Source organism: Meriones unguiculatus, chromosome 14, assembly GCF_030254825.1.
Source record: "Meriones unguiculatus strain TT.TT164.6M chromosome 14, Bangor_MerUng_6.1, whole genome shotgun sequence".
In the NCBI taxonomy this organism is placed as follows: domain Eukaryota; kingdom Metazoa; phylum Chordata; class Mammalia; order Rodentia; family Muridae; genus Meriones; species Meriones unguiculatus.
Genome location: NC_083361.1, coordinates 1,615,001 through 1,640,547, shown reverse-complemented (window position 1 = coordinate 1,640,547; position 25,547 = coordinate 1,615,001). Strand labels below are relative to the sequence as shown.

At 58.3% G+C, this 25,547-nt stretch overlaps 1 protein-coding gene across 3 annotated transcripts in view; it reads right to left on the bottom strand.

The window, feature by feature from the left end:
- Grik5 (glutamate ionotropic receptor kainate type subunit 5) overlaps positions 1–25,547 on the bottom strand; it is a 52,791-nt gene that overhangs the window by 10,129 nt on the left and 17,115 nt on the right. For 2 of the 3 annotated variants that reach the window (XM_060366427.1, XM_060366428.1), the window contains 5 exons: positions 24,820–24,924; positions 24,630–24,737; positions 13,402–13,605; positions 327–443; positions 116–225 (listed from right to left, as the gene is read on the bottom strand). In XM_060366427.1, the coding sequence (XP_060222410.1) occupies positions 116–225; positions 327–443; positions 13,402–13,605; positions 24,630–24,737; positions 24,820–24,924 (644 nt within the window). The remainder of the gene's footprint in view (positions 1–115; positions 226–326; positions 444–13,401; positions 13,606–24,629; positions 24,738–24,819; positions 24,925–25,547) is intronic. The other variant, XM_021664255.2, reaches the window with a different exon arrangement.

The window sequence follows — 25,547 nt, the reverse complement described above, 5'->3', positions numbered from 1 at the left end:
ATACGACAGGAAGGCAGGACAGGGTGCCAGAGCGGCCACGGCCAGCCCGGTGGAGGAGGGACGGTCGGGTAGCTTGTGGTGGGCCCTGCCCCCTCCCCGGCGCTGGCCCACTCACCTGGCGGCCAAGAACAAGACACAGCTCACAGCCAGGTAGGCAAGCAGCATGAAGAGCCACACGGCGGGGGAGAAGGGGTCCAGGAAGGAGAAATAGCCGGGTTTGCGGCCCTGCGGGAAAGGGCAGTGAGAACCCCTGCTTCCCCTGGGGAGTCCGTAGTCCCAGGCCCCAGCCCTCCAGGTCAGGTCCCCCGGCCCCCGGGCGCCCGTACCATGTGGACCCTGTAGAGGATGCTGATCCCCAGCGTCATGAAGGGCTTGGAGAAGTCGATGACCTTCTCCCGCTCCGCGGTGATGGTGAAGGCCGCCACCGCCAGGTCGGCCTTCTGCTGGAGGGGAAGCAGGGGAGGGCCGGGAGCAGGGAGGGCACGAGAGGAGGTGGGCAGTTAAGACATGCAGCCACCGCAGAGACCCAGAGGGACGGGCCGCAGCCGAGCTCCGGTCCCTCCGGCCGGCCCCAACCACGCTGCGGCCAAGTCCATCGCGGCAGCTCAGCTTGTTTTTGTCTTGAGGTGCTCAGGCTAGCCTTGAACTATCCGTATTGCCTAGGCTAGCACTGAACTCCTCTTCCTCCCTTCACCTCCCAAATGCTAGCATTACAGCCTGACGGTTTTGGTTTTTCCAGACAGGGTTTCTCTGTGTAGCCCTGGCCACACAGAGAATTCGCTTTGTAGACCGGGCTGGCCTCAAACTCACAGAGCTCCACCTGCCTCTGCCTCCCTGGTGCTGGGGCTAAAGGCGTGCGCCACCGCGCCAGGCCCTAACACTTGCTGTTGTCCACCTGCACCCTCGAGTCACAACGACACAGGAGACTGGGGCGAGGGCACCCAGACACTGGCTTGTTCCGGGCCTTTCTCAATTGCTTACCAGAATGTTTTTGTTTGGTTTGGTTTTCAGTGTGTGTGTATGTTCATGTGTGTGCACATGCCTGCAGGGGGATGGCTCGTGTGCACACATGAAGGCCGAGGGCCAGGCTGGGCATCTTCCTCACCCACTGTCCCCTTTTCCTTTGAGGCAGGGTCTCTCGCTGAATCTGGATCTCAGCGATTCAGCTGGGCAGACCCGGCGCCAGGGACCCTCCTGTCTCTGAGCCCCCTGCACTGCGCGGTGCCCAGCTTTATCCGTGTGCCGGGGTCTGACTCAGGCCCCCGCGTGCGCGTCGAAAGCCATCGCCTCAGCCCCTGGAGAGTGAGCCTGCGAGCCAAGGCTAGTTCCCGGTGTAGGCGGGGAAGCCGAGTCTCAGAGAAGGCCTGGGCCGATGGGGAAAGCCTGCGGCTGGGCCCTCGAGGTGGGCCTCAGCACACTCCTCCCTCCTGTGACACCGGTGCTCCACACAAGTGTCTGAGGGACACGGGTGCATCGTGGAGGGACCGAGCTCGGGGAAGCAGTGTGCTCGGGCGCAAGGCAGTGAGCTCTCGGGCCTGAGTGTGGGGACCCCCTTCTGGAGGGAAGCCACTGTCCCCTGGGACCCTCTCACACGGGGGATGCCAGCCAGCTGTCAGCCGGGGGCCGGCCTGGAGCAGGGAAGAGCCTGCCCCTCACACACAGACACGCACAGGCGGTGCTGGCCGGCCAGTCCACAGCATGTGGGCGCCACACACTGTCTATGCATGTGCTGAGACTCGGGCACCAGTGACACACACAAGTACTACAGGCCCAAGAAATGCCATGTGACACTCACACTCACAGTCGAGAAGCAGAGCAGGTGGGGTTGGGGGGGAAAGGCCGGCCCTGGTCACGCCCTCCTCACTGTAGGCCCTCGCGCATGGGTGTCCAAGTGCCTGGGCCTTGTTCCACAGTTCTGTAAAGGGGCCAGGCCAGGCCACACAGCTCCCGAGTGCGTCCTTCCCTACGCTCCGGAGGGCTGGGGCCTGGCGGGAAGGAGGGCGGCTCGTGGTGTGACCAGGAGCTGGGCCACTGCCCCGATGACGGAGGCCTTCCCAGAACCACTGGACCACGTGTGACCCAGGGGAAGAGGCCACATGACATCACACCAACGACGAAACTCAGCACCTGCCCGCCAGCGTGGAGAGGGAGCTCAGCCTGCGTGTGCAGCCTGCGCGTGGCAGCTTGCGTGTGGCAGGGCCTGAGCTAAACCCCCGCAGCCCTCGTGGAAAAGCAGGCACAGCGGGACCCACCTGAGGCCACGGCACGGGGCTGGGGGCTCAGTCAGCCAGCGCTGGTGAGGTCCAGCCAGTGAGAGACCCTGCCTCAAAGGAGGTGGGCAACGCTCCAGGGCTGTTCTCTGGCGGGCACACACGCTCACACTCACTCATACACACTGTATTCCAGCTCCGGGGGATCCAAAGCCCTCTTCCGGTCTCCTTTCTGGGCACCAAGCACAGGTGTGTACTCAGATATAACTGCATACATCTGTACACACGATAAATAGACCTCAAAAAATGAAACACGGGGGGGGCGCAGGAGGGGATCAACACTGACCTCTGTCCCGCTTCGGATGTCCCTGAGCACACACATCCGCTGTACACACACACACACACACACACACACACACACGCACACAGCATGCAGGCTTGACCTCACGGCTCCCCACGGCTCCCCACGGCTCCCATGGCCCTGTGCTGCCCGTTGCGTGGACCGCAGCACGCTGACCGCGTGCAGGGAGGGGAAAGCACTTTCATTGGTGCCATTAGTTAGCAGCATGCGCACACACTCACTGCTGTGGCCTGAGGCAGGGCTCCCAGGACGGTGCCCTCGGCTCGGTGGTGGGAAGGGATCCGCCCCTGGGCGGTCAGCTGATTTGCTGTGGTAGAGCTGCCTCGCTTGGGGTAGAGCGACCCCAGCGGAGGCCGGGCCTGATTACAGATCGAGCCCACAGCCTTTTTCCAGGACCCAGAGCAGCGAGACCTGGCCTGCTCCTTTCCCGCTGCCTGCCCCATCTCTGCCTTCCTCCGGGAAAAGCACGCTCAGGATCGGCTACCACAGCGGCGCGTCCCCTGGGCCGGAACCCCCACCAGGAAAACACAAGGCGAGCGCGTCGCCCTTCACACCCACTCTGAGGTGAACGGGGCCTTGGGCTCTATCCACCCACCTGCCCGTCAGCCCACTGCAGCCCAGCAGGCAAAGCCAGGCAGCCTGGGAAACAGGGACGAGGGACAGAGGACGAGGGATGAGGGCGGCCATAGTCCTTACAAAAGGCAATTCAACAATACCCTCTCTCTCTTCCTCTCTCTCTCTCTCTCTCCCTGTCTCTCTCTCCAGCAGGTCCTGGCTGGTCTGGAACTGGCTATGCAGACCAGCCTGTCCTCAGACTCAGAGATGCCCAGCTTTGCTGGGGTTGATGGTGAGCCATCAAGCTTGGCTAAATGGTCACCCTACACGGCAAATCCGCCTGGGAAAAGTAAGTGGCCGGGAACAATGTCACACATCTACAGTCTCAGCACCCAGGAGGTGGAGGCCAAATGACCAGGGGCTCAGAGTCATCCTCAGCAAGTTCCAAGGCCAGCCTGGACTGGGTGACATTCTGCCTCAAAATGAACGAAAAGCCAGGTGTGGTGGCACTCGCCTGTGATCCCAGTAGTCAGGAGGCAGAGGCAGGAGGATCTCTGTGAGTTCAAGGTCAACCTGGTCTACAGAGTAAGTCCAAGACAGCCAGGGCCACACAGAGACACTGTATCTAGAAAAACCAAGCGGAAGAAAGAGAAGAGAAGCTGAGCGTAACGGCCACATTCCAGGGTACTCCAGAGGTCACAGCAAGATCTCTTGGGCCAGGGACTGGAGGTTTACATGGACAACAAAGCAAGATGGCATCTCAAAGAAAGGAAAAAAATCAAGGAGGGAAGGCAGGGAGTGAGAAGAGAGAGGGCCAGAGAGCCAGTTTTAGGCTAAGAGCACTGGCTGCCCTCGTAGAGACCACAGGTTCAAGTCCCAGCACCCCGAGGAAGCTCCTCTCCATTGTAACTCCAGTTCCAGAGGACCCAACGCCCTCTGCTGGCCTTCACGGGCAACACACAAACTCACACACCTGAAAATACTCAGAGAGAACGTTTTTTAAGAACTTTTTTAGGTGCTAAATAAATAGTATGTCCACATGGGACTGCAGCCACGTAACCCTCTGTTTAGGACAGAACTGTCAGATGTTATTTCGGGCCTTCCTCAGTGGCACAGCCTTTTTCTTCCCCCAGATTGGTAATATCCACTGCTGGCAAGCATTCAAGAAACCCTCCCACATCTGCGGAACCTTTTTGAACATTTGGCAGAGCAAACTTCAGGACAAGTCCTATTCTCTGGCCCGGCCCTCGTACTCAGAACACATCCCAGCATCCCACAGACCCACAGGCCAGGTTCAGAGGGCAGCGGCTGTGCCAGCCCAGGCGGGAAGTCACCAGGCAGCCGCCGACAGGGGAGGGGCTGACTAACGCCTGCCCCAGCCGGTCAGCTGCAAACACGCGCCAGCCCAGGGAGGCAGCTGACGGCGGAGCCGGGACGGGTTCTTCCTCGGCCCGACCCTGACGGCGGAGCCGGGAGGCAGCTTCTCTCCCGCTGGTCCAGCTCAAGCCCACAGCCACCCGTCCCCTCCTGCGCACCCCCGATGCTGGAGCACACCTGCCTCCAGGTGTGTCGCACAGCCTCCAGGTGTGGCCTCCTGCCAGCGGCTCCCCAGGAGCCATCGCGCTTCCCTCAGTAGCTGTCACCCAGGAACTTAGAACGTCCACGTGGTTCTTGGGCCAGTGCTGACAAGCGAAAAGGAAGGTAGACGTGGTGGCTCAGCGGTCAGTGAAGGCGTTTGCTTCCAAGCTGGCCGGCCTGGGTTCAGTCCCCACAGCGGAGAGAGAGCTGACTCCCCACCTGCGTGCCATGGCATCCGTGCACACACACGCACACACACACACGCACACGCACGCACGCACGCACACACACACACGAGCACACACACACGCACACAGTGTTTTTAGAGGGCTGTGCTAGTGCTAACTATGACAACGTGGCAACAGCATGCCAGGAGGCTGGAACCGCGGCTTGGCGCTTCCCGGTTCGGGTCCCAGGGGCATACCACCAGCAGCTCTACCTCTGGTCCTCAAGGAGCACTCCCTCGATTGAATAGATAAAAATGTTAAAAGCCACACTGAGTGGAAGAAACCGGACCCAAAAGTGCTTGTGTCCTTGGACTCCCGAGGCCGGGGTGGCGGAGGAGAGGGGTAGGAAGCACTCCCCTAGCGCGGTTAGGGTGTGCGGGCAGTCAGAGGCGAGAACTGTGCTGTTGTTTGAGACAGGGCCCCGCTGTGCAGCCCAGGCTAGGACGACAACCGTGCAGGGCGGCGTGCACCGGCCCTTGAGCAGGAAGGACGGGTCAGCGTGAGAGCGCTCGCGCCGGCCGGCGACCATTGCAGGGGCCCTGTCGCCCTCTGCTGGCTGCGGTGGGAACTGGCGCGCTTCCGTAGGCGGAGGCAAAGGAGATCAAACACTTTGAAAAAACTAGATGGTTGATTTTGAGCTGGACACTGGGGGCCGGGCAAGCAAGCCTGGGCCTGAGAGCCTGTCCCGGAAAACAAGCAGAAATGGGGGCGGTGCCATTCACAGAACACCAGAGCAGCCTGTTCTGAGCTGCCCTCTGACCTCCGGGCACACTACAGCACACGCGCATGCCCCCTCACCAGCCACGTTGGCTAAAACAGCTCATCTATGGCAGGGAGAGCCGACCTGGCAGGGCGGCCGCACCTCCAACCACCGGGAGGCAGGGTGGGAGGCCTCTGTGTGCCCGAGGCCGGCCCTGTCTCCGAGAGGGAGGGCTTCATTTGGCGGCTCTGGGCCCTGCCACAGCCACGGCGTCGCTGCTTAGGTCACACAGTGGCTTCACGGCGCAGGTCACAAACACCATGTCTCTGCGTCTCCCTGACCACCACCCCGTGGGCCACAGCTGCCTTCTTCCCTCCTCGCGCTCACACCGCCGGCTTCCACATGCCGCGGGCAGGGGCTCGCTCTGGCCTCGCTCTTCCTCAGGCGAGACCCTTCTTTCAGTGTTAGAAGAGCGGCTGAGTGCCAACGCGCTGGGGAACGCCGGGGATGCAGGCACGAGGAACAGCGCGTGGGCCCTGCAGGGCTGTCTCGCTCATCTTGCTTACACACACACACATTTACACTCACACAGACACACAGACACACACACACACATTTACACTCACACACACACAGACACACATACACTCACACACACAGACACTCACACACAGACACTCACACACACACATACACTCACACACACACATAGACTCACACATACACTCACAAATACACACACACATATGCTCACACACACACTCACACACACATACACACACACACACACACAGACACTCACACACACAGACACACACACACACACACACACACGAACGCGCCTCCCTTTATCCCATCACACTTGTCTCCATGCCCAGGGCCCCCACTGTCTCCCGTGACGTATTTGCTGGGGGTCTCCACGCGAGAACGGCGACTTCAGAGGGACAGTGAGCTCCGGTCTGGACACAGCACGCTGCTGGCGTGCACAGCCCAGGACCTGCCGGGTAGACAGCAAAGACAAAGCGGTGCCAGGCGCGGTGGCGCAGGCCTTCAGTCCCAGCGCTCGGGAGGCAGGGGCAGGCGCATCGCTGCGAGTTCGAGGCCAGCCTGGACCACACGGCGAGACACTGGGGGTGAAAACAAAGGCACAAACTAACAGAGTGAAGGACAGCGGATTACACAGCATCGCACTAACAGGATGCCGCTTTTGCAGAAAATAAAAGCTGCAGACAGCTGTGTGTGCCTGCAGGCCTTCCCCCGGGCTTCCAAGGAAGGAGAAAAAGGACGCAAAGCTGTCCTTGACTACAGGATGATTCCAGAGAGCCGGCTGCTGGGACTGAAGGCGTGGGCCACCCCCGCCTGGCTTAAAAAAAAAAAAAAAAGTAAAAAATATATGTTAATGCATTCTTCTTAAAAACCCTGAGAAATCCGCCCTCCATCCTGGCTGCCTCTGAGGTGCGCCCGTCGCCCATGCCAAGGGCCCTGCGAGCGCCGGCTGCTCCCTCCCTCTGCGCCGCACGTCTGAATGAGGGCGAACAAGGCACCGTGTTTGTGTTTAGTTTCTGTAGTACTAGAGAGCAGGCCCAGGGCCCAGGGCTGAGCCCGTGCAAGCCGAGCCAGGCTGTACCGAAGAGCTGTCCACACCCTGTCACACGACTGTTGATGCGCTCGGGAATGTCATTGTGATGGAAATATATTTTGTGCCACGTAGAACAGCAGCAATGCTGGGGGTGGTTTGTTTGTTTTAAAGGCAGGGTTCCTCTGTGTAGCGGCCTGTCCTAGAACTCAGTGCAGACCAGGCTGGCCTCGGACTCCGAGACCCACGGCCTCTGTGTGGGGATCTGCGTGGGGATCTGTGTGCTGGCCACCAGCTGCCAGGCTGCTTCAGGGCAGCGCACTCGATGATGTATGCCTGCAGCAAGGCGCCTGTTCACTGCTGGTTCTGGAGACAGGCTGGCCTTGAACTTGCAACCTTGTCTTGACCTTCTGACTGTAAGTAGGCATCACCATGCTCGCCTATGGGATGATGTTTTGTTTTAATTTTTATTTTCTGTGCGCGGATGCCATGGCTGCACGTACATGGCACCACGCCTGGTGTCAGCGGAGGACGGAGAGGGTATTGGCTGTCCTGGAGCTGCCATTATAGACAGCTGTGAGCATGATGTGGGTGGGTGGAAACCAAGCCTGGGTCCTCTGGAAGAGCAGCCAGTGCTCTCGGGGCGTCTCTGCAGCCCCAACACAATGGTTCTGTCAGCACAGAAGACCTGCCTCATGGAAACATCCCTCTCCGTGTCTGCACCGCCTAGCTAGCTTTCTTAGCATGGCAACCGTCTGGAACAGGAACACCGGCACGGCAGAGCGTTTTCAAATGCCGGTCCAGGGGACTCCGTGCAATCCCGACAGGGCTGGGTGGGGGCTGCAAGCAAGCTGGAACCAGCTACAGCGTGCTTGGCTGGAGAGGCTGAGCCTGCGCGTGCCGGGATGGCGGCGGCTCTCCAGAGCCCTGGCTAGCGCCAACTGCTGGCTTGCTCCGCGTCACTTACGGGGGCCTCCCCCACCCCGGGGTTCCTGCCCCATGTGTGCCGACCCCACTGGTCCCCCAGGGGCGGCCCTCCAGGTTAGGGGTGCACTAAGACTCAGGAGGCAGCTGCCCTCTGCAGGTCACACAAAGCCAGGGTCACCTGACCCCCGGGCAATGCCCACCGAGGCCAGCAGTGAGCATCTCTGTGCGATGGCCTCACAAATGCTCAAGGCTGTGCAAGAGAAAAAATACTGTGCTGTTTCCAATGGGGAAACTGAGGCTCAGAGTAACGTGGTGGCTTTCCAGATCCCCTCCAGAGCCTGAAGCTCACTGGCTAGCTGCTAGCCACTGCGCCACTGCCATGGATGCCACAGCGGACCTCAGATTTCTATTGCGGATCAGGGCCCTGGCTGCCCAGGCTGCCCTGGGTGCTGGAAGCTCACAGCAATGCCAGCGGAAGACATTCTGCTGGCCAAGGTCCTGACAGTCCCTGAGGGCAGCTTACAAGACAAGACATATTTATCAGGAGCACAAAGGCCTCAAGACAGGCCACGGAAGGATGTCCTCATCCACCCCAGGAATGGCTGGAGCAGCAGGCATGGCTGTGTAAGAGCTTAACTCCTCGCTTCCTCAATCCAAGCCTCCACTTCCTGAGGCCGGCTGAGACATGTGGTCTTTAGGGGCAGGAAAGCTTTCTCTCGAAGCCCTGTGGCTTTGGCGGAAGCAAACAGCGAAAGGTCAGGCCTGCACTGTAGAGACTGTGAACAAACTGTGCAGGCCTGTGCAGTGAGGCAGCTGGTGAGGAGGCTAGCAAGAGGGAGAGGCTGGAACTGAGGATGCCATTCTGCGTGAAGCCCTGGGTTTGATTTCCCAGGGAAAAGCTAGACGAGTTCCAGGCCAACCTGGGATACATAAGGTCTTGTGGAAGGAAGGAAGGGAGGAAGAGAAGAAGAGAGGAAGGCAGGGAGGAAAAGAGGGAGGCAGGGAGAGAACGATGGAAGGAGAGAGGGAGGGAGAGAGGGAGGGAAGGAAGGAGGGAAGAAAATGAAAGGAAAACAGTGGAGCTGGGGCTATGTGTCACCGGCTCACAGCACTGCCTGCTGCTGCAGAGGCCCAGGGCTGGTTTCCAGCACCCGGGCAGCAGCTGGCAGCCCTCTGTGGCTCAGCTCAGGGCACCAGCAGCTGGCAGCCTCTGTGGCCCAGCTCGGGCACCTGACACCTCAGCTCAGGGCACCAGCAGCTGGCAGCCTCTGTGGCTCAGCTCAGGCACCTGACACCTCAGCTCAGGCACCTGACGCCTCAGCTCAGGGCACCAGCAGCTGGCAGCCTCTGTGGCCCAGCTCGGGCACCTGACACCTCAGCTCAGGCACCTGACGCCTCAGCTCAGGGCACCAGCAGCTGGCAGCCTCTGTGGCTCAGCTCAGGCACCTGACGCCTCAGCTCAGGGCACCAGCAGCTGGCAGCCTCTGTGGCCCAGCTCGGGCACCTGACGCCTCAGCTCAGGCACCTGACGCCTTTCTCTAACCTGCACGGCGCCAGGCATGCCCGTGCTGCCCAACACTCACCCACCACAAATGAACACCTTCTACAACAAGAAAAGTGGGCGGAGCCTGGGTTCCCAGCTCCAGGGAGATGACCGTCCCGGGCACTGGCCACCGATGGGATAAATGGATCAGGCTCAGAACAGCTGAGGACCCCTGGGTGGCCAGGCGATGCCGGAGCGGGGGCCTGCCTCCCGAGACGTCGTTCTCCCGCTGGGCCCAGCCTGCTGGGATGCCCACTCTGGTTCGCCCAGTCACCAGCGGGGGCCTGGCTGCATCTGAGGCACTAGCCCTTCCCTCCTCGTGAGGCTACAGGGTGGGAGGCGAAGCCAAAGTCCTGAAGGAGTGTTGGCCACCGCAGCAAGTGCGGTCCTGGTTGTCCAGGCTTCCCCGTCAGGCCTCCTGTGGTCTGCAGAGGGTGTAGCCTGGGGGCAGACACGCGGCTGCAGCGCTGGGGCAGGGACACATGTATCCCTGTGCTGCTGAGCCCCAGGCCTGGAGATGGCATGAGGAGTGACGCTCTGAGTTAAGTAACACCTAGAGAGTTCCGGCACATGGTGTGAAGTCAGCTGGGCCCCTGCCGCTGGCGGTGGTGTGGTGCAGACTCCCACACCTCTGCAAGCCTGGCCAGCACGGCAGGCAGCGCAGGCTCAGCATCCCGTCTCAGAGTCCGCTCCGGCCCCTCCTCCACCGCTCCCTCTGTAAATGCCCCAGTCGGACGTGAGGAGAGGCGCAGTATCCTCCTCCCTTATGCCTCTTCCCAGGGGTCATCGGGGTCTGCACTCTGCACTCCAGCCCTCACCAGGCCCTTCGTCCAGCCCCAGGCCTCTACAATCTACTACCTGATGTGACTAAGAACAGGCACAGGGAAGGTCACAGGCAGGCGACACCTGACACCTCCGAATCTTGGGCTCTGCCCAGGTCTTTACAGATTCATTCATTCACTCCTCACAGCCGTGCTGCGGGACAGGGGCTGTCCTCCAGTTTTATGTGGAAGCCTGCGCACAGCGAGGCTGAGTGACTTAACCAGGTCACCCAGGAGCACACAGCAGAAGCGAGACTCGGGGCTCGGCTGTGTGCTAACGGGCACAGCATCCCGGCCACCATTCCCTGTGCTCAGCTGGCGAGGCCAGCGCCACCAACAAAGAGCCGCCTGAGGTCAGGCTCACAGCAGACAGCGGCACGCCGCTCAGAGGGGCTGCCTCCGAGGCCTGCCTATTTGTGGGGCCTCCGGTAAAATGGCCCACAGCCCGTGTGGGAAGAGAAAACCAGCTCCTGCGAATTGTCTGACTACACACAAACACAGAGGCTTGTCCACACACACACACACACACACACACGCACGCAAGCGCGCACGCTGGCTGCAGACACCCAGGACGCCTGAAGCTGGGGTGGGTACGAGACCACCAGCCGTAGTCCTCCCGCTCTGCCCAGGCTGCGTTTGCAGGGATTCAGGCTTTACCACAGGTTTGGGGCAAAGCTTTCAAGCCAGCTGGCAGCCTTGGGGCCGCACCTTGGGGCTTGCCTGCAGGCTGCAGGGGGGGGCAAGCAGTCAGGACTCGGGGCCCCCACCCTGCCTCCCCCACAGAAGCTCTACTTTCCTGTGAGTTTCTGAAGAGGCTCTCACTGAGGAAAAGTTCCGCTGTTCAAATAACTGTTCAAATAACAGAGACTCAACGCCCTGAGGGACAAACGTCCTTGTAACAAAGTACCCTGCTTGTGTCTATCTGGATGACTTTCAGGGGTTCCAAAGAAGTAAATCCTGGCTCGGGAGAGACAGAAGAGCCCAATGTCAAAGCTGCTCCACTGCAGCGCCCTGCTCTGCACTCCAGCTGGGTGTGGGACCAGGCGTCTGTTTTGCCGTCTTGCCTCTATTAGTTTGTGGCCTGGTTTTCTCTGGAATAAATGACAAAGTCTCCAGAGGTCGGGGGTGTGGCTCTGTTGGTGGTTTGTCTAGCAAGCGCAAAGCCCTGGACTCAGGCCCCAGCACCCCCCAGAGGCACGGTGGGAAACATCTGGGAGATGGGGGCGGGGCAGGATGTCAGAGTCAGTTACAAACTGAGCTTAAGGGCAGCCTGAAGCTGGGCACAGTGGCGACACCGTTAGTCCCAGCACTCAGAAGGCAGAGGCAGGTGAATCTCTGAGTTCAAGGCCAGCCTGGTCTACAGAGTGAGTTCCAGGACAGCCAGGGCTACACAGAGAAACCCTATTTGAAAAAGAAAGGAAGGAAAACACAGCCAGCCACACACGTGTGCCATATACATGCGAAAACACGCATCCACATGCGCACACATGAAAACTCCACAGGCCCTGCTGTCTGGGAAGAGGCACATGAAGACGTGGCCCGTGTTGCCAGAGACCCTGGCCACAGACCGGCCCGGTGTCACCCGGTCTCAGGGAGGGACGCGGGGGTCAGGGTAGGGAACGGGTCCACCCAAGGGCTCCAGGCGGCGCCAGACTAGTCCGCCGGGCTCCCGCCTCCCACTGCCCGCACCTCCTCCCCTCCCACGCACAGGCGGGCCCAGCGCCTCGCCCAGCGCCTCGCCCAGGCCACCTCTGCACCCCACCTTCCCTTTGCTCCCGTTACTCCCTCGGCCCTAACTTGGCCATCGTGCCTTTCCCTCCTTTTTGGGTGGGCGGGGTGGGGGCGGGGAGGTTGGTTTTCTGAGGCATGGTCTCATTGTGTAGCCCTGGCTGGTCTGCTGGTCTGGAATTCACCATGAGATTGGCCTTGGCAATCCTCCTGCGTCTGCTCTGTCGTGACTACAGGTGTGTGCCACCATGAGGGAATCTGGTGTGTGTGCGCGCGTGTGTGTGTGTGTGTGCATGTGTGTGTGTATGAGGGGGGATTGCCCTGCAGCCCAGGTTGCCCCTAACCCTGTGATCCTCCCCCTCAGCCTTCAATGTGCTCAGACCACAGGTGCGCGCCACACCTGACTGATAAGCCCAGCCGGCCACGTCTCTCCTGGAAGTTAGGGTGCCCCGTCATGGTTAGGGGTCTGCTCTGGGCCTCTCTGAGCTTGCTCCATCAGAATCCACACAGCCCCGGGCTGTGGCCATTTGCTTCCTGGACCCTAACAAGACACTATGCTCTTGGGCGCATGGTCCCGCTTGCTGAGTCCACCACGGGGCAAGGCACAGAGCAGGTGCTCACAGACGCCTCTGGACAGCTCCTAGTTTTGTTTTTGCTTGTTTTTTCCCCCATTTAGTTGGTTTTGCAACAGGGTCTCAGGTAACATCACCCAGGCTGGCCTCAAACTTACAATGGAACGAAGGCTGACCTCGAATCCCTTGAATCCACCACTCAAGGGCTAGGATTACAGACACGTGCCATCCTGCCAGCCTATGGGGGCTGCACCCAGGACCTCGAGCATGCTAGGCAGGCGCTCTGCCAACTGAGCCACACATCCCCGGGCCCCAACAGACAATCCTTGGTGCCCAAAGCGTGCCAGGCCTCCCCAGCGGTGCTGGACACACAGCAGCCCTTGCTCTTGGCCTCAATTCCTATAGGAGGCCTTCCTCGACTATTTCAGACTTTTGCCTGATTCCTGTCGCTGTCATGTGCTTTTCCTGCCTGGCCCCAGGTCACCCGGGGCGAAGGTGCCTGGCCCGCAGTCAGCCCTGTGCTTCCCCTGCCCCCCCCAGCCTCTCGGCCTCCCCCCACCCCCGCTGCCTTCCCCCCTCCTCTCCCAGCCCTGGCGGCCGTACCCGGTTGATGAGTTCGCCGACCATGCCCGTCCAGGAGCCGTTGGGCTCGGGCGCTCCATACAGCCCGTCCTCCACCAGGCGCAGGCGGTAGCGGAAGCGCAGCAGCTCTGCCAGCTCTCGGAGCATGTCCACGCAGAAGCCCTCGAAGCGCTCGTTCCCCGACAGGGCCTGGAAGTTGGGCCGGCGCATAACGTATGGGTTCTCCTGCGTGAGCGAGAGAGCTGGGGTCAGGACGGAGAGCAGGGGTCAGGGGTCAGGGTGGAGAGCTGGGGTCAGGACGGAGAGCAGGGGTCAGGATGGAGAGCTGGGGTCAGGGGTCAGGACAGAGAGCAGGGGTCAGGGGTCAGGACGGAGAGCTGGGGTCAGGACGGAGAGCTGGGGTCCGAGCCGGGACCCCAGGGCCCACGTGCACCGCTGGAGAGGAGGGCCCTGGAGCAGGCCGGGTGAGACCTCCTGTGTGCTCACTTGTGTGCGCGTGTGTCGAGCGTGCTCGTGGGAGCCAGGGGCCGACTAGGTGCCATTCCTCAGGAACCAGCCACCTTGGCTTTATAGTGTGTCTGCGGCGTTTTCCTGCCCCCAGCGAGGTTGAGGAGGCGGCACCGGATTCCCTGAACTTGAGTTGCAGACGGTTGTGGGCCCCCACGTGGGTGCTGAGAACTGAACCCTGTCCCCTGAAGAGCAGCCGGCGCTCTTACATCTCCCCAGGACCCCTTCAGTGTCTCCCCTGGGATCGGGAGAGCAGGCCCGGCTGCCTGGCCAGCAAGCACCAGGTCTGCCTTACTCTGCCTCCCAAGTGCTAGCATTACAAGCCAGAGTGGGCTGCCTCCACAGCCCTGCTATTCATTCATTCATTTCAGGGTTTTTCAAAACAGGGTTTCTCTGTGTAGCCTTGGCTGTCCTGGACTGGCTTTGTGGACCAGGCCGGCCTCGAATTGACAGAGATCTGCCTGCCTCTGCCTCCCTAGTGCTGGGGTCACAGCCCACCATGCCCGGCAGCCTGCTATCTTCTGAGACTGGGTCTCTAGTCACTCAGGCCATATCAGAACTCAATGCATGGACAAGACTGGCCTTGAACTCCTGCTCTCCTGCCTCTGCTACCCTAGAGCTCAAGTTACAGGTGTGTGTTATCACGCCTCGCTAGTGCACACATTCCTCTTTTCTTCCTTTAGAAATGCTGTGAGGCCGAGCTGTGGATGTGCACGTGCAAGGGAGGCCGAGGTAGGTAGATCTCTGTGAGTCTGGGGCCATCCTGGGCTGCAGAGGGCATTCCAGAAACTGCCAAGGATACAAGGATACACAGAGAAACTGTCTCAAAACAAACAGACAAAAGGAATGGCGTGAGCGGAAAACAGGCCTGAGCGCTGAGGGGTATGGGTGTGGGCATGCTCTGCTGGTCTCCAATCAGACCGTTACAGTGAGACACCTGAGTCTCCACAGCCAACCCAAAGTTCTCGGAGGATCAAGGGGGGGGGGGCTTTGGGGGGCATCCAGCCGGGGCTTGCGTCAAACCAGAGTGAAGGTCTCAGGATTCTCCCAGGGCACACCTTACGCAAAGAGTCGCTATGACACGCGCAAGCATGCTGGACCAGATCCAATCCCGCCAACAGCCCCTGCTCCCTGGCTGTCGGCGCACACGCGGCTAGTTTCAATTTAGAGTTCTTCATTTTTCACACCGTGGCAGTGACTCCCTAGAGCAGCGCTGTGAGCCACCGATGCGCCTCCAGAGAGCGTCCCTCACCAGGACCTCACTCCAGCCGGGCTGCCGAGGCAGGCAGGCCTGACATGCCAGATGGCGAAACTGCCAGAGAATTTGGAAGCCTAGATTGTTTTGTGAAATCTCCTGATTATGAACGTTAGCAACTCATTCAAATTCTAATACTTTTTTTAGGCCACACAGGACACCTGCCAGATCGCAGTGCCCGGCCTTTTGCTGTGTGGATGGTCTTTTGCTGGTGTTCTTTTAAGATTTTAAAATTTTATGCCTATGGGTGTTTGGCCTGCATGTCTGTGTATGTACCCCAAACGTGCCTGGTGCCCAAAGAGGCCAGAGGAGGGCACTGGGTCCCCGGAACCGGAGTTAGGGGCGGTTGTAAGGATACCATCTGGGTGCAGGCAAGCAAACTTGGGTCCCTGCAAGAGCCAGCAGCCGGTGCTCCAGCAGTCGGTGCTCCAGCAGCCGCTGCTCTGCTTCTGCTTTTGTTTTTTGAGTCCTCTCACTTGTGCCACATCATCTGGCTCTAAATACTCATAGAAGGCAAACACTCTACCTCTGAGCACACCCCAGCCCCTCACTGGGGAGTTCTAGGCAGGGGCTCTACCACTGAGCCACCCCCAGCCCCTCACTGGGGAGTCTAGGCAGGGGCTCTACTGCTGAGCTCCAGCCAGCCCTCTTTTTGCATCTTGAAATAGGGTGTCACTAACTTGGCCAGGCTGACCGTGGGGTCACACTGCAGACCAGAGGAGACCTGAACTTGGGATTCCCCAGCCTCTGTCTCCCAAATAGCTGGGACGGAAGGCCTGGGCTTGTTTTTAACACACACCCCCTGGAGTTCAGAGAGGGCACGTGGCAGATGAGGCTATCCCGGCTATCCCATGCCTCTTCATCAGCAGGTGGCAGCCACCTCCCACTTCTTGGCAGCTGGGCCTTTTGAGACTGGCCTTGACAGGGCATAGAAGAAATCAGGCTGAACTCCAGAGCCTCATCCTGCAGGGCAGTTCTGAGACCTCCATGTAGGCAAGCCCAGGCCAGCCCTCGGGAGGACAGGTGGCCGGGATTAGAAACCAGCAGGAGTAGCCGTGGAAATTCTGAGCTTCCATGTCCTCCTGGCCTCTGAGTGACAAGTTGAGAACTACCAAGCAGCCTCAGAATCATGAGAAGAAAGTTCTAAGTCTCTGAGTTACGGGGCCGAATTTAAAAAGCCACAGATCCCAGGAGACCAGGTTACCCCACAGGCCCTTGCCCTCCCAGACCACAGAAAAAGCTAAGGGACAACGGGACAGAGGGGGCTGGGGCTTCGCTCCCGCCCAAGCTGCTTCTCCAAATCCAGTGTTGCCGAAGTAGGGATGGGAGTGTGAGATGATCCTAATAATAGCTGATGGCGGCGGCCGCCAGCGTTTCCCGTGGGCTTGTGGTGACAGCGTGTCAGCGTGGGAGGCACTGTTACCTCTTCCAGCTGAGGACACGGAGGGCTGGAGAGCAAAGTCCTGAGTCGCTGGAACTCCAGGCCCCTAAGCTCTCCGCTTAAGCCCTGTGCCAGCCTGCGCCCAGTGGGCAGGGCTGGGGAGCGGACGTGGGAGAAGCCAGGCGGACCGGGAGCTGGAGAGCTGGGGCCAGAGCCTGTGCCGGGGCTGTGGGAGCACAGGGTAGGGGTGAGGCGTCCAGCCCAGGGCCAGCAGGCAGAGCAGCGGGAAGGACGGCTCGGAGGCCACGTAAGGGCCACGCACACCATGGCTGTGATCACGCCCGAGTGCCAAGCTGCCCTCTGAGGGCCTGGGCTTGAGGCCCGTCTGCAGCAGCCTGACCTTACAGGCATGACAGAAGGGCCTAGCACGCCCTGGGCACTCAAGTAAAGGGCCAAGGGTCCCCGCCTCCGGTTTTTTGTTTTTTTTTTTTTGCCATATTAAGGATTGAGCCTCAGTGTTCTTCACTCATTCATTCATTAGTCTGTTTGAGACAGGGTCTCACTAAATAGCCTAGGCTGGCCTCGAACCACTGATCTTCCTAGCGGTTTTAGTCAAGGTTATGAGACTTCTTTGAAGACACTTTGCGAACCCAGCGCTGAGGACAGCTGACAGTGCCCTGAGCCTAGTTCTAAGACACCGTCTCCTGACCGGCTGAGCATCTGTGAACAGAAACTCGGGTCCAAGAACAGTCACCGCGCCAGGGCTTGGGGTGGGAACAAAGACCTGCTCTGGAACACATTAAAGAGATCATCAGTGTCACAAAAGGATCCCAGGCAGCCACTGAAATAGCAAGGTCTGGGAGGTGTTCACAGGAAACCCCGCCGCTCCAGAACACCCTGTGCAGTGCGAGCGAGAGTGGGAGTGCTCGCACAGACGCCCCCGGGGGCTGCCAGCCTCGGAGGGAGGAGCCGAGGGTCCAGGGTGGATGGAGGCCAGTTCTCTGAGGGAGGCTCTCCGTGTGCAGCGGGCTGGCCTCTCACGCCCGGAGCCCCACCTGTCTCTGCCCCGCGCTGAGATTACAGGCGAGTGCCAGGCCCGCTGTCCGTATCAGCTCTTTATGGAAACCCCTTTCCCCTGGGTTTGCCTTATCCTCCACCCCTAACCAATGCCACCAATTTTGTGTTTAAGGTAAGACCTTCACTGTGTGTGTGCTTGCATGGACGCGTGTGTGTGTGTGTGTGTGTGTGTGTGCACACGCGCGCATGTGTTGTAGGGGTTGGAGACCGACAGAGCAGGGGCCGGAGTGAAAGGCCTGTGGCCAGTCTAGCAAAGCAGCAACCTCCAGACTCCAATGTGAGAGGGAGAGAAATGGGTAGGAAAGGGAGGGAGGGAGAGGGCGAGATCTCTGAAAACAAGATGGCGGCTGGCTTAGTGGACTGAGACAGCGGCCACAGGGTGGGAGGAGACCCACTCCCACAGGTTCTCCTCTGACGGCTATGGCACTCTGGAACCCTTGTGAGCAGACACACACCCATGACACACCCCAAATGAAATGAAAATAAGATAGCGGGGCTGGCGGGATGCCTAGACGGGGAGGCACACCTTTAATCCTGCGCTCAGGAGGCAGAGGCAGAGGCAGAGGCCGATCTCTGAGTTCAAGGCCAGCCTGGTCCACAGAGTGAGTTCCAAGACAGCCAGGGCTACACAGAGAAACCTTGTCTGGCAAAACAACAACACAAAAAGCCAGATCTGATGGGTGGACTCTGGAATCTCCTACAACAGGGGTGGGTGGGTCAGAGACAGCTGACCAGAAGGGCACAGGCCAACCTTCCTGAGTACCCCACAGTGACAGGAGAGGCCGCGCCTCAAAACAAGGTGGGAGGGGAGACCCAATTCTCAAAAAGTCAGCCTCTGGGGACACACATGGAAACTTCAAAGGAACATTGAAGCTGGGGCCAGTGAGTGGGTAAAAGGCAGCTGCCACCAATCTGCCGAGCCAGCTCCTGTAAGCTGTATACAGACACACACACACACAGCTTTTTTTTTTTTTTTCCTTTGTTTGTTTTTGAGACTTGGTTTCTCTGTGTAGCCTTGGCTGTTGAATTTGCTCTGTAGTCAGGCTGGCCTTGAACTCAGAGACCTGCTTATCTCTGCCTTGAGAGAGCTGGGATTACAGGCATGCTCCACCATACTTGGCTCAGAAGTTTTTAATGGTTGAAGGAAGACTAGTAAATGAACTCTGGTGAACACTAACACTGAAGTAAGCTACAGTGCTCAGGACAGGCCAACAGAGTGGAGGGCCAGCGAGCCCACGTGCAGAGGACGCTGATTCATGGCAAAGCTAAGCATGTGTGAAGGCCAGACTATCGCACTCATTTGAACACTCATGGGAAAGATGTATTCTGAGCCCCTGCTTTACGTAATTCATGAAAGTCAGTTCTGAGCAGTCCACACACACACACAAATGTCAAAGCAGTGGTTATGACATTCCCAGGAAGGAAGAGAGAACCTTCCTGGCTTTCAGTTGCTGGCTAGGGACACTAGGCTGGCCTCAAACTTGTGCTGGTCCTCCTGCCTCTGCCTCCAGAGTACTGGGACTACAGATGTTTTCTACCATACCTGGTTAAATCCCCAAGTTCTAAAAATATTAAGTATAATCAAAAAAGAAAAAGAAAAAGGTCAGCTGGAACATGACGCAGTGGGATAGCATTTGTCTAGTAGGTGGGAAGGCACCTATGAGAGAGAGAGAGAGAGAGAGAGGGTCACACAACACACACACAGACACAAAGGTAGCTAAAGAAGTGGAATTAAATTAGAGCCTTGTCTGTGTCTTGTCTGGGTTGCTGGAGACGGAGTCTCGGGCCTGGCACGAGCGTTCTGCAGGGCCTCGCTTTACCCTCTGGCTCTCAGACAGGTCTAAGTTGCCCGGGCAGGCCTGAAGGTGGCTCTGGAGACTGAGCTCAGGCTCGCTGCGCTGCAAGTGCTTTGCTGTCTAAGGCATCTGCTCGCCCAGGTTTTGATCTTTTTATCACAAGATTCAACCAAGGTTAGTGATTCTCAGATGGACTACTACTCAGCAGTCAAAAACAAGGAAATCATGAAATCTGCAGGCTAATGGATGGACTAGAAAAGATCATCCTGAGTGTGGTAACCCAGAAGCAGAAAGAAACTCATGGTGTACGCTCACTTATAAGTGGATATTAGATAACATAAACATACTAAAATCTATACTCCTAAAGAAGCTAAATAACAAGGAGGACCCTAGGGAAGATGCTCAATCCTCATTTAGATGGGCAAACAAGATAGACATCAGAAGTGGGAGGAAATAGGGAACAGGATAGGAGCCTTCCACAGAGGGCCTCTGAAGGACTCTACCCAGCAGGGTACTGAAGCAGATGCTGAGACTCATGGCTAAACTTTGGGCAGAGTGTAGGAAACCTTATGGAAGAAGGGGGAGATAGAAAGACCTGGAAGGGACAGGAGCTCCACAAGGAGAGCAACAAAACCAAAAAGTCTGGGCCCACAGGGCCCTGCAAAGGCTGCTGCACCAACCAGGGACCATGCATGGAGATAACCTAGAACACCTGCATAGATGTAGCCCATGGCAGCTCAGTCTCCATGTGGGTACCCTAGTAAGGGAAACAGGGGCTGTCTCTGATATGAACTCAGTGGCTAGTTCTATGGCCACTTCCCACTGAGGGGGAGCAGCCTGACCAGGCCACAGAGGAAGACAGTGTAGCCAGTCCTGATGAGACCTGATAAGCTAGGGTCAGATAGAAGGGGAGGAGGACCTCCCCTATTAGTGGACTAGGGGAGGGGCGTAGAGGAGAAGAGGGAGAGAAGGACTGATAGAAGATGAGGGAGGGGGCTACAGCCAGGATACAAAGTGAATAAGCTGTAATCAATAATTAATTTTTTTAAAAAGGCACAACTAAGAATGGAAAGGCAGGGCTGGCGCAATCGCTTGCTTGGAGCTGCTCTGTCAGAGGCAAGAGTTTGGGTCTCAGCCCCACACGCTGTAACCCAAGTCTCAGGATCTAACTTCTTGTTCTAGCCTCTTCAGGAACCAGGCATGCACCTGGTACCCAGACACGTATGCAGAGCGCTGTGTTGGCACATGCTGGGACCTCAAGAGAGGAGGGAGCCTCAGCTGAGAAAATGCCTCCATCAAGTTGGGCTGCGGGCAGGCCTGTAGGAGGGCTCAGCTCACTGTGGTGGTGCCATTCCTGGGCTGGGGGAACCCGGGAATGATAACAGGAAATACTCGGCCCTCTGAGAGCTCCAGCAGTGCCTGACTCGACTTCCCCGGATGACAGAACAGTTGTAAGGGCAAACCTTTTCTTCCCCAAGTTGCTCTTGATCATGGTGTTTTACCACAGCAATAGAAATCTAACTAAGGGCTGGAGAGATGGCTCAGCAGTTAAGAGCACTGACTGTTCTTCCAGAGGTCCTGAGTTCAATTCCCAGCAACCACATGGTTGTAATGGAATCTGATTCCCTCTTCTGGTGTGTGTGAAAACAGTGCATTCATATACATAAAATAAATAAATCTTAAAAAAAAAAGAAATCTAAGATGCACATAAAATAAAAATAAAATGAAAAATTTAAATAATACATAAATTGTAAAAATCAAGGCAAGGTGACTCACGGAGGGCGGGAAGACATGAGTCAAAGGACACGGCTCCAGAAAACCCAATTCCAAAATTAGTGAAAAGGCCATACCGCCCCCACCCCATTTTGGGACAGTGCTGGGATGGAGCCCAGAGCACACCGCACACGCGTGGCCAATGCTTTACCAACACATCCCCAGAACTTGGTTTTCTGAGATAGACTCTACGCTGCCCAGGCGGGTCCAGAACCCCACCTCATCCTGCCTTGGCCGCTCAATTCTGGAACACAGCAATACACCCCCTTGTTAATCTCCAATTTCTCCAGAGCACCCCCAAAGGGGATTTCTCAAATGGCCAATCAGCACCCAAGGTGGGGAACACAAACGGGTGCCTTCATGCAGGCTCCAAGAAGGAGGAGCAGTGGGCGCCCAGTCACGCACACGCTGTGCGACAGGAGACGTGCTGCAGCCACTCTGGGAAAGGCTCTTGCCGTGTCTGCTAAAGCTCAGACACAGGGACACCCAGCAACTCTGCTCCTCAGAGCAGACCACAGAAGCTCCAAACAAAGTCACAAATGCCACTGCTACAATGTTCTTAGTGAAATGAGTCACAACAACAAAGTCCAGCACCCATCTGTTTGACTGAAGCTGGACTGCCCGAGCCTGACCTCCGCTCAGCCACACAGCGCTGAGGAACAGCGTCAGGCAAGCACAGGTGTGATACATTACAATACAACTCCACTTGCTCCAAAGGTGGGCAGGGTAGAGACTGGGACAATGTTTCAGCAGAAGGAGCTGGCTTTGCTGAGGGTGTTTAGTTTGTGAAAATTCAAAGATACAAACTTTATAACTTGTGCAAGTCACAAGTGTATGTAGGAGTATATTACACTTTGGTAAAAAAAAAAAAAAAAGCTACACCTCAATGGCAGAACAACTGCCTAGAACCCCCAGTGAGGGGCCCAGCAGGGAACAGGGTAGGGGCAGATCTCTTGGGAATAAAAAGAAAAAATTAAGTAAACTAGGAAAGGTCCTAGACCATTCCTCACAAGCTGTTTGTGTTTTATTAAGCCAGGACCTAAATCCATGTGCACGAATTCTAGAAACACAGTTTATGGGATCTCCACCTACCCCAAGCCCTGGTCTCTATTAGGAGGACTTTATTTCTTGTTTTTTGTTTGTTTGTTTGTTTGTTTTTGTTTTTTGTAGTCTCTGTAGCCCTGGCTGTCCTGGAATTCACTCTGCAGACCAGGCTGACCTTGAACGCTCAGAGACCCACCCACGTCACCCTCCCAAGTGCTAGGATCAAAGCCAGCCATGCACCCAGCTTATCCCCTCCCTCGTGAATTTTACCATATTATGTGAACAGGTGTCCTGCCTGCATGTGTGTCCTGCACTGCCTACAGCAGCGCCTGTGGAGGCCAGGAAAGGGCTTCAAACCCCTGGAGCAGGAGTTACAGACAAGCGGTCACTACCTTGTGGGCGCTGGGGACTGAACCCAGAGCCCCGGGGGAGCGGCCAGTGCTTTTGATCTCTGGCCCTTCATCTCCTCTAGTTAAAAGAACCAGGAGCAGGGAAGGGAGTGTGGATCAAGTGACAGGGGCTGTAGATGGCAGTGCTATGCCCACAGCACAACCCCAAGGACAGGAAGAAGCAGAGGTGAGGTGATACCACCTTAGTGACAAGCACAGAAACTCTGTCATCTCTGATCGGCCCTAACAAGCTCCTGAGCTCTTCCCTTCCCTCAACTCATCTGAACATGGCTTCCATAAAGCTGCTGAACTCAGGGCTTCGAGAGCTGAAGGACGGCTGGCAGTCGTGTTCAATGCCAGCCGGGCATGGCTGGTGCCTGGTTCTTGTCCCAGCAGTTGGGAGGCAGAGGCAGTCGGATCTCTGTGAATTTGAGGTTAGCCTGGTCTACAGAGCTCCAGGGCAGCCAGGGATACACAGTGAGACTCTGTGTCAATAAAACAGAAAATGTTGATGAACCAATTGGGCGGTGTCCAGCTACACACACACACACACACGCACACGCACACGCACACACACAGGCACACACGGAGAACGTTTATCTAAACTGATGAACATTCCAATGGCTCATTGCCCGGCGGTCCCTGTGCGTGTGTGCTGCCTCATCTGTGAACCCGGCCTCTGGGTCAGTCTTTATCTATGTGAACCCTTCCTGAGCTGGTCTGGAATGGGTGTCCCTCCAGAGCACCTGTTGACTCATTTCCCAGTGTCTAGAATTTGGGCTAGGCCAGGAACACAGCAGCTTCAGCAAATATTTGAGGACTTAAGGAAGGAATGCAGCTCATGAAGCAAGGATAATATTGGCTCTCCGGCCTCGGGGACTCTCCTGAAATCCTCTCCCCGACCTCTACCTCTGCTCCCCACCGAGGATGCCCACAATCAGGCCTCAAGGCCTCCCCCCTAACCAGGCCTCAAGGCCCCTCAGTGGGGCCATTAGCAAGTGTCTGGCTTCCCGTCTGCAAGCCATCTGTCCCTCCAGAACCGGCTCACTGGCTCTTCTCTGGGGAACTTTAGGTCAGAAGCTCCCTGGGGACTGGCTGCTGATCAGGGCTCCGGACACCTGCAGACACTGTCTCTGCCGTTAGCCGGCTCAGCTCAGTGCTGCCCAGCATGTGGACAGGGCAATCTGGAGGCCTCGGACTTGGCTGCTGTGGCCCCGCCCCTCCAGGCCCTGCCCCTTCCGGGCCCAGCTGCTCAGAAAAGCTCCTGCCCACCCACCGTGCCCTGTGTAAGACCCTGCATGAACAGGAGTGGCAGGAGGGCACACAGAGAGGGCTGGGCTGGGCCCTCCTCCCCGCCTAGCCAGGGCCTTGCAAGGGACGCTCCTGCTCACAGCAGGGGGACAGCCCTCCATCCTCACCATCAAGCAGCTGAGGTCAGACAGTACACAGCGGTCCCCAGTGGACTTTTGTTTTTGGAGACAGGATTTTACATAGCCCGGTCTGGCCTTGAACTCCCGACCCTCCTGTCTCTATCTCCTGGGTACAGGGCCTGCAGAGCAAGGGATCAGACCCCAGGCCCTCAGGCGGGACTGCTGACACATGAAGCCACACCTCAGGTGAAGTGGGGAGGGGCGACCCACACACTGGATCGTGTCCTTGCTTGGTGCCGGGGCCTGGAGTCTGTGAGCTCTCATCACTCAGCCTCCGAGACGAGGCTCCCGGCCCTTGCTCTGCCACGTGCTTGCTGTCACCTCACCTCTCCGGCCCCCGGTGGCCCGTGTGACAAAATGATCACTCTAGAAATGGCGATTCTCGATTTTCCAGAGCCTAGCACAGAGCCTGCCTCCCGCTGCACTCTGTGGCCCCTCCCGTTCCGGCGGAGGTTGGGGCGGTGACACCTTGGTCACAGTCTGCGCACGGGACGCGTCCCCAGATACACTCAGCCTGCCCCGTGCCAGCTGAGGGGCTCATCGGCTGGGAGGGGTCCAGGGGAGCCGCAGGACTACCCGCCTACTGCCCGCACTCACCAGGATAGTTGTGACCACCAGAGTCTTGTTGGCTAGCGTCTGCGACAGGTTGATGTCCAGGGTGGTGGCATTCATGGCCAGGGTCCGGTTAGAGTACCACACCCCGATCTGCGGGCAGAGAGGTGCCGTCAGCACAGGGCCTGTTCACGCTCCCGGTCGCCTCGAGGGCCCTGGCGTCCTGGCCGCTCACCTCTCGGTGGCCCTGCCGGGCCTTCTCCAGGATGCGCAGCGTGTAGTTGGTCCTCTGCCCTTTGCTGTTGAACTCAACCCGCCCGGTCAGCCCGTCATACTCTACCTAGCAGGGCGGGAGGCGGGCAGAGGGGGGGGGGGCAGGGCCCAGAGGTAAGCAGAAAGGCCCGGAAAAGATGCCAACAGCAGAGAGGGCACAGAGGGAAGAGGAAGAAACACAAGAGACGGAGCAGGTCAAAGAGAGGACAACGCACAGGAGAGCAGACGCAGAGGAGCGAGATGCAGATGGCACCCAATCCCGGCAGGACAGCGGCACAGTCAGACAGGACACAGGGTGAGGAGGAGGCCGGCCGAAGGACAGACAGTTTGGGGAGAAGGCAGAGGGCAGGCAGGGGGAACACAGTCAGCGTCCTGCCCAAAGCAGCTCCTGCCCCCATCCCCCATGCTCCTGTCTACCCCCATCCCCTGTGCTCCTGTCCACCCCCCCATCCCCTGTGCTCCTGGTCCCCCTCCCCTCACCTCCCACCCCCAGTGCTCCTGGTCCCCCTCCTCTCCCCCCATCCCCCGTGCTCCTGGTCCCCCTCCCCTCACCCCCGACATCCCCTGTGCTCCTGGTCCCCCTCCCCTCCCCTCCCACCCCCAGTGCTCCTGGTCCCCCTCCTCTCCCCCCATCCCCCGTGCTCCTGGTTCCCCCTCCCCTCACCCCCATCCCCCGTGCTCCTGGTCCCC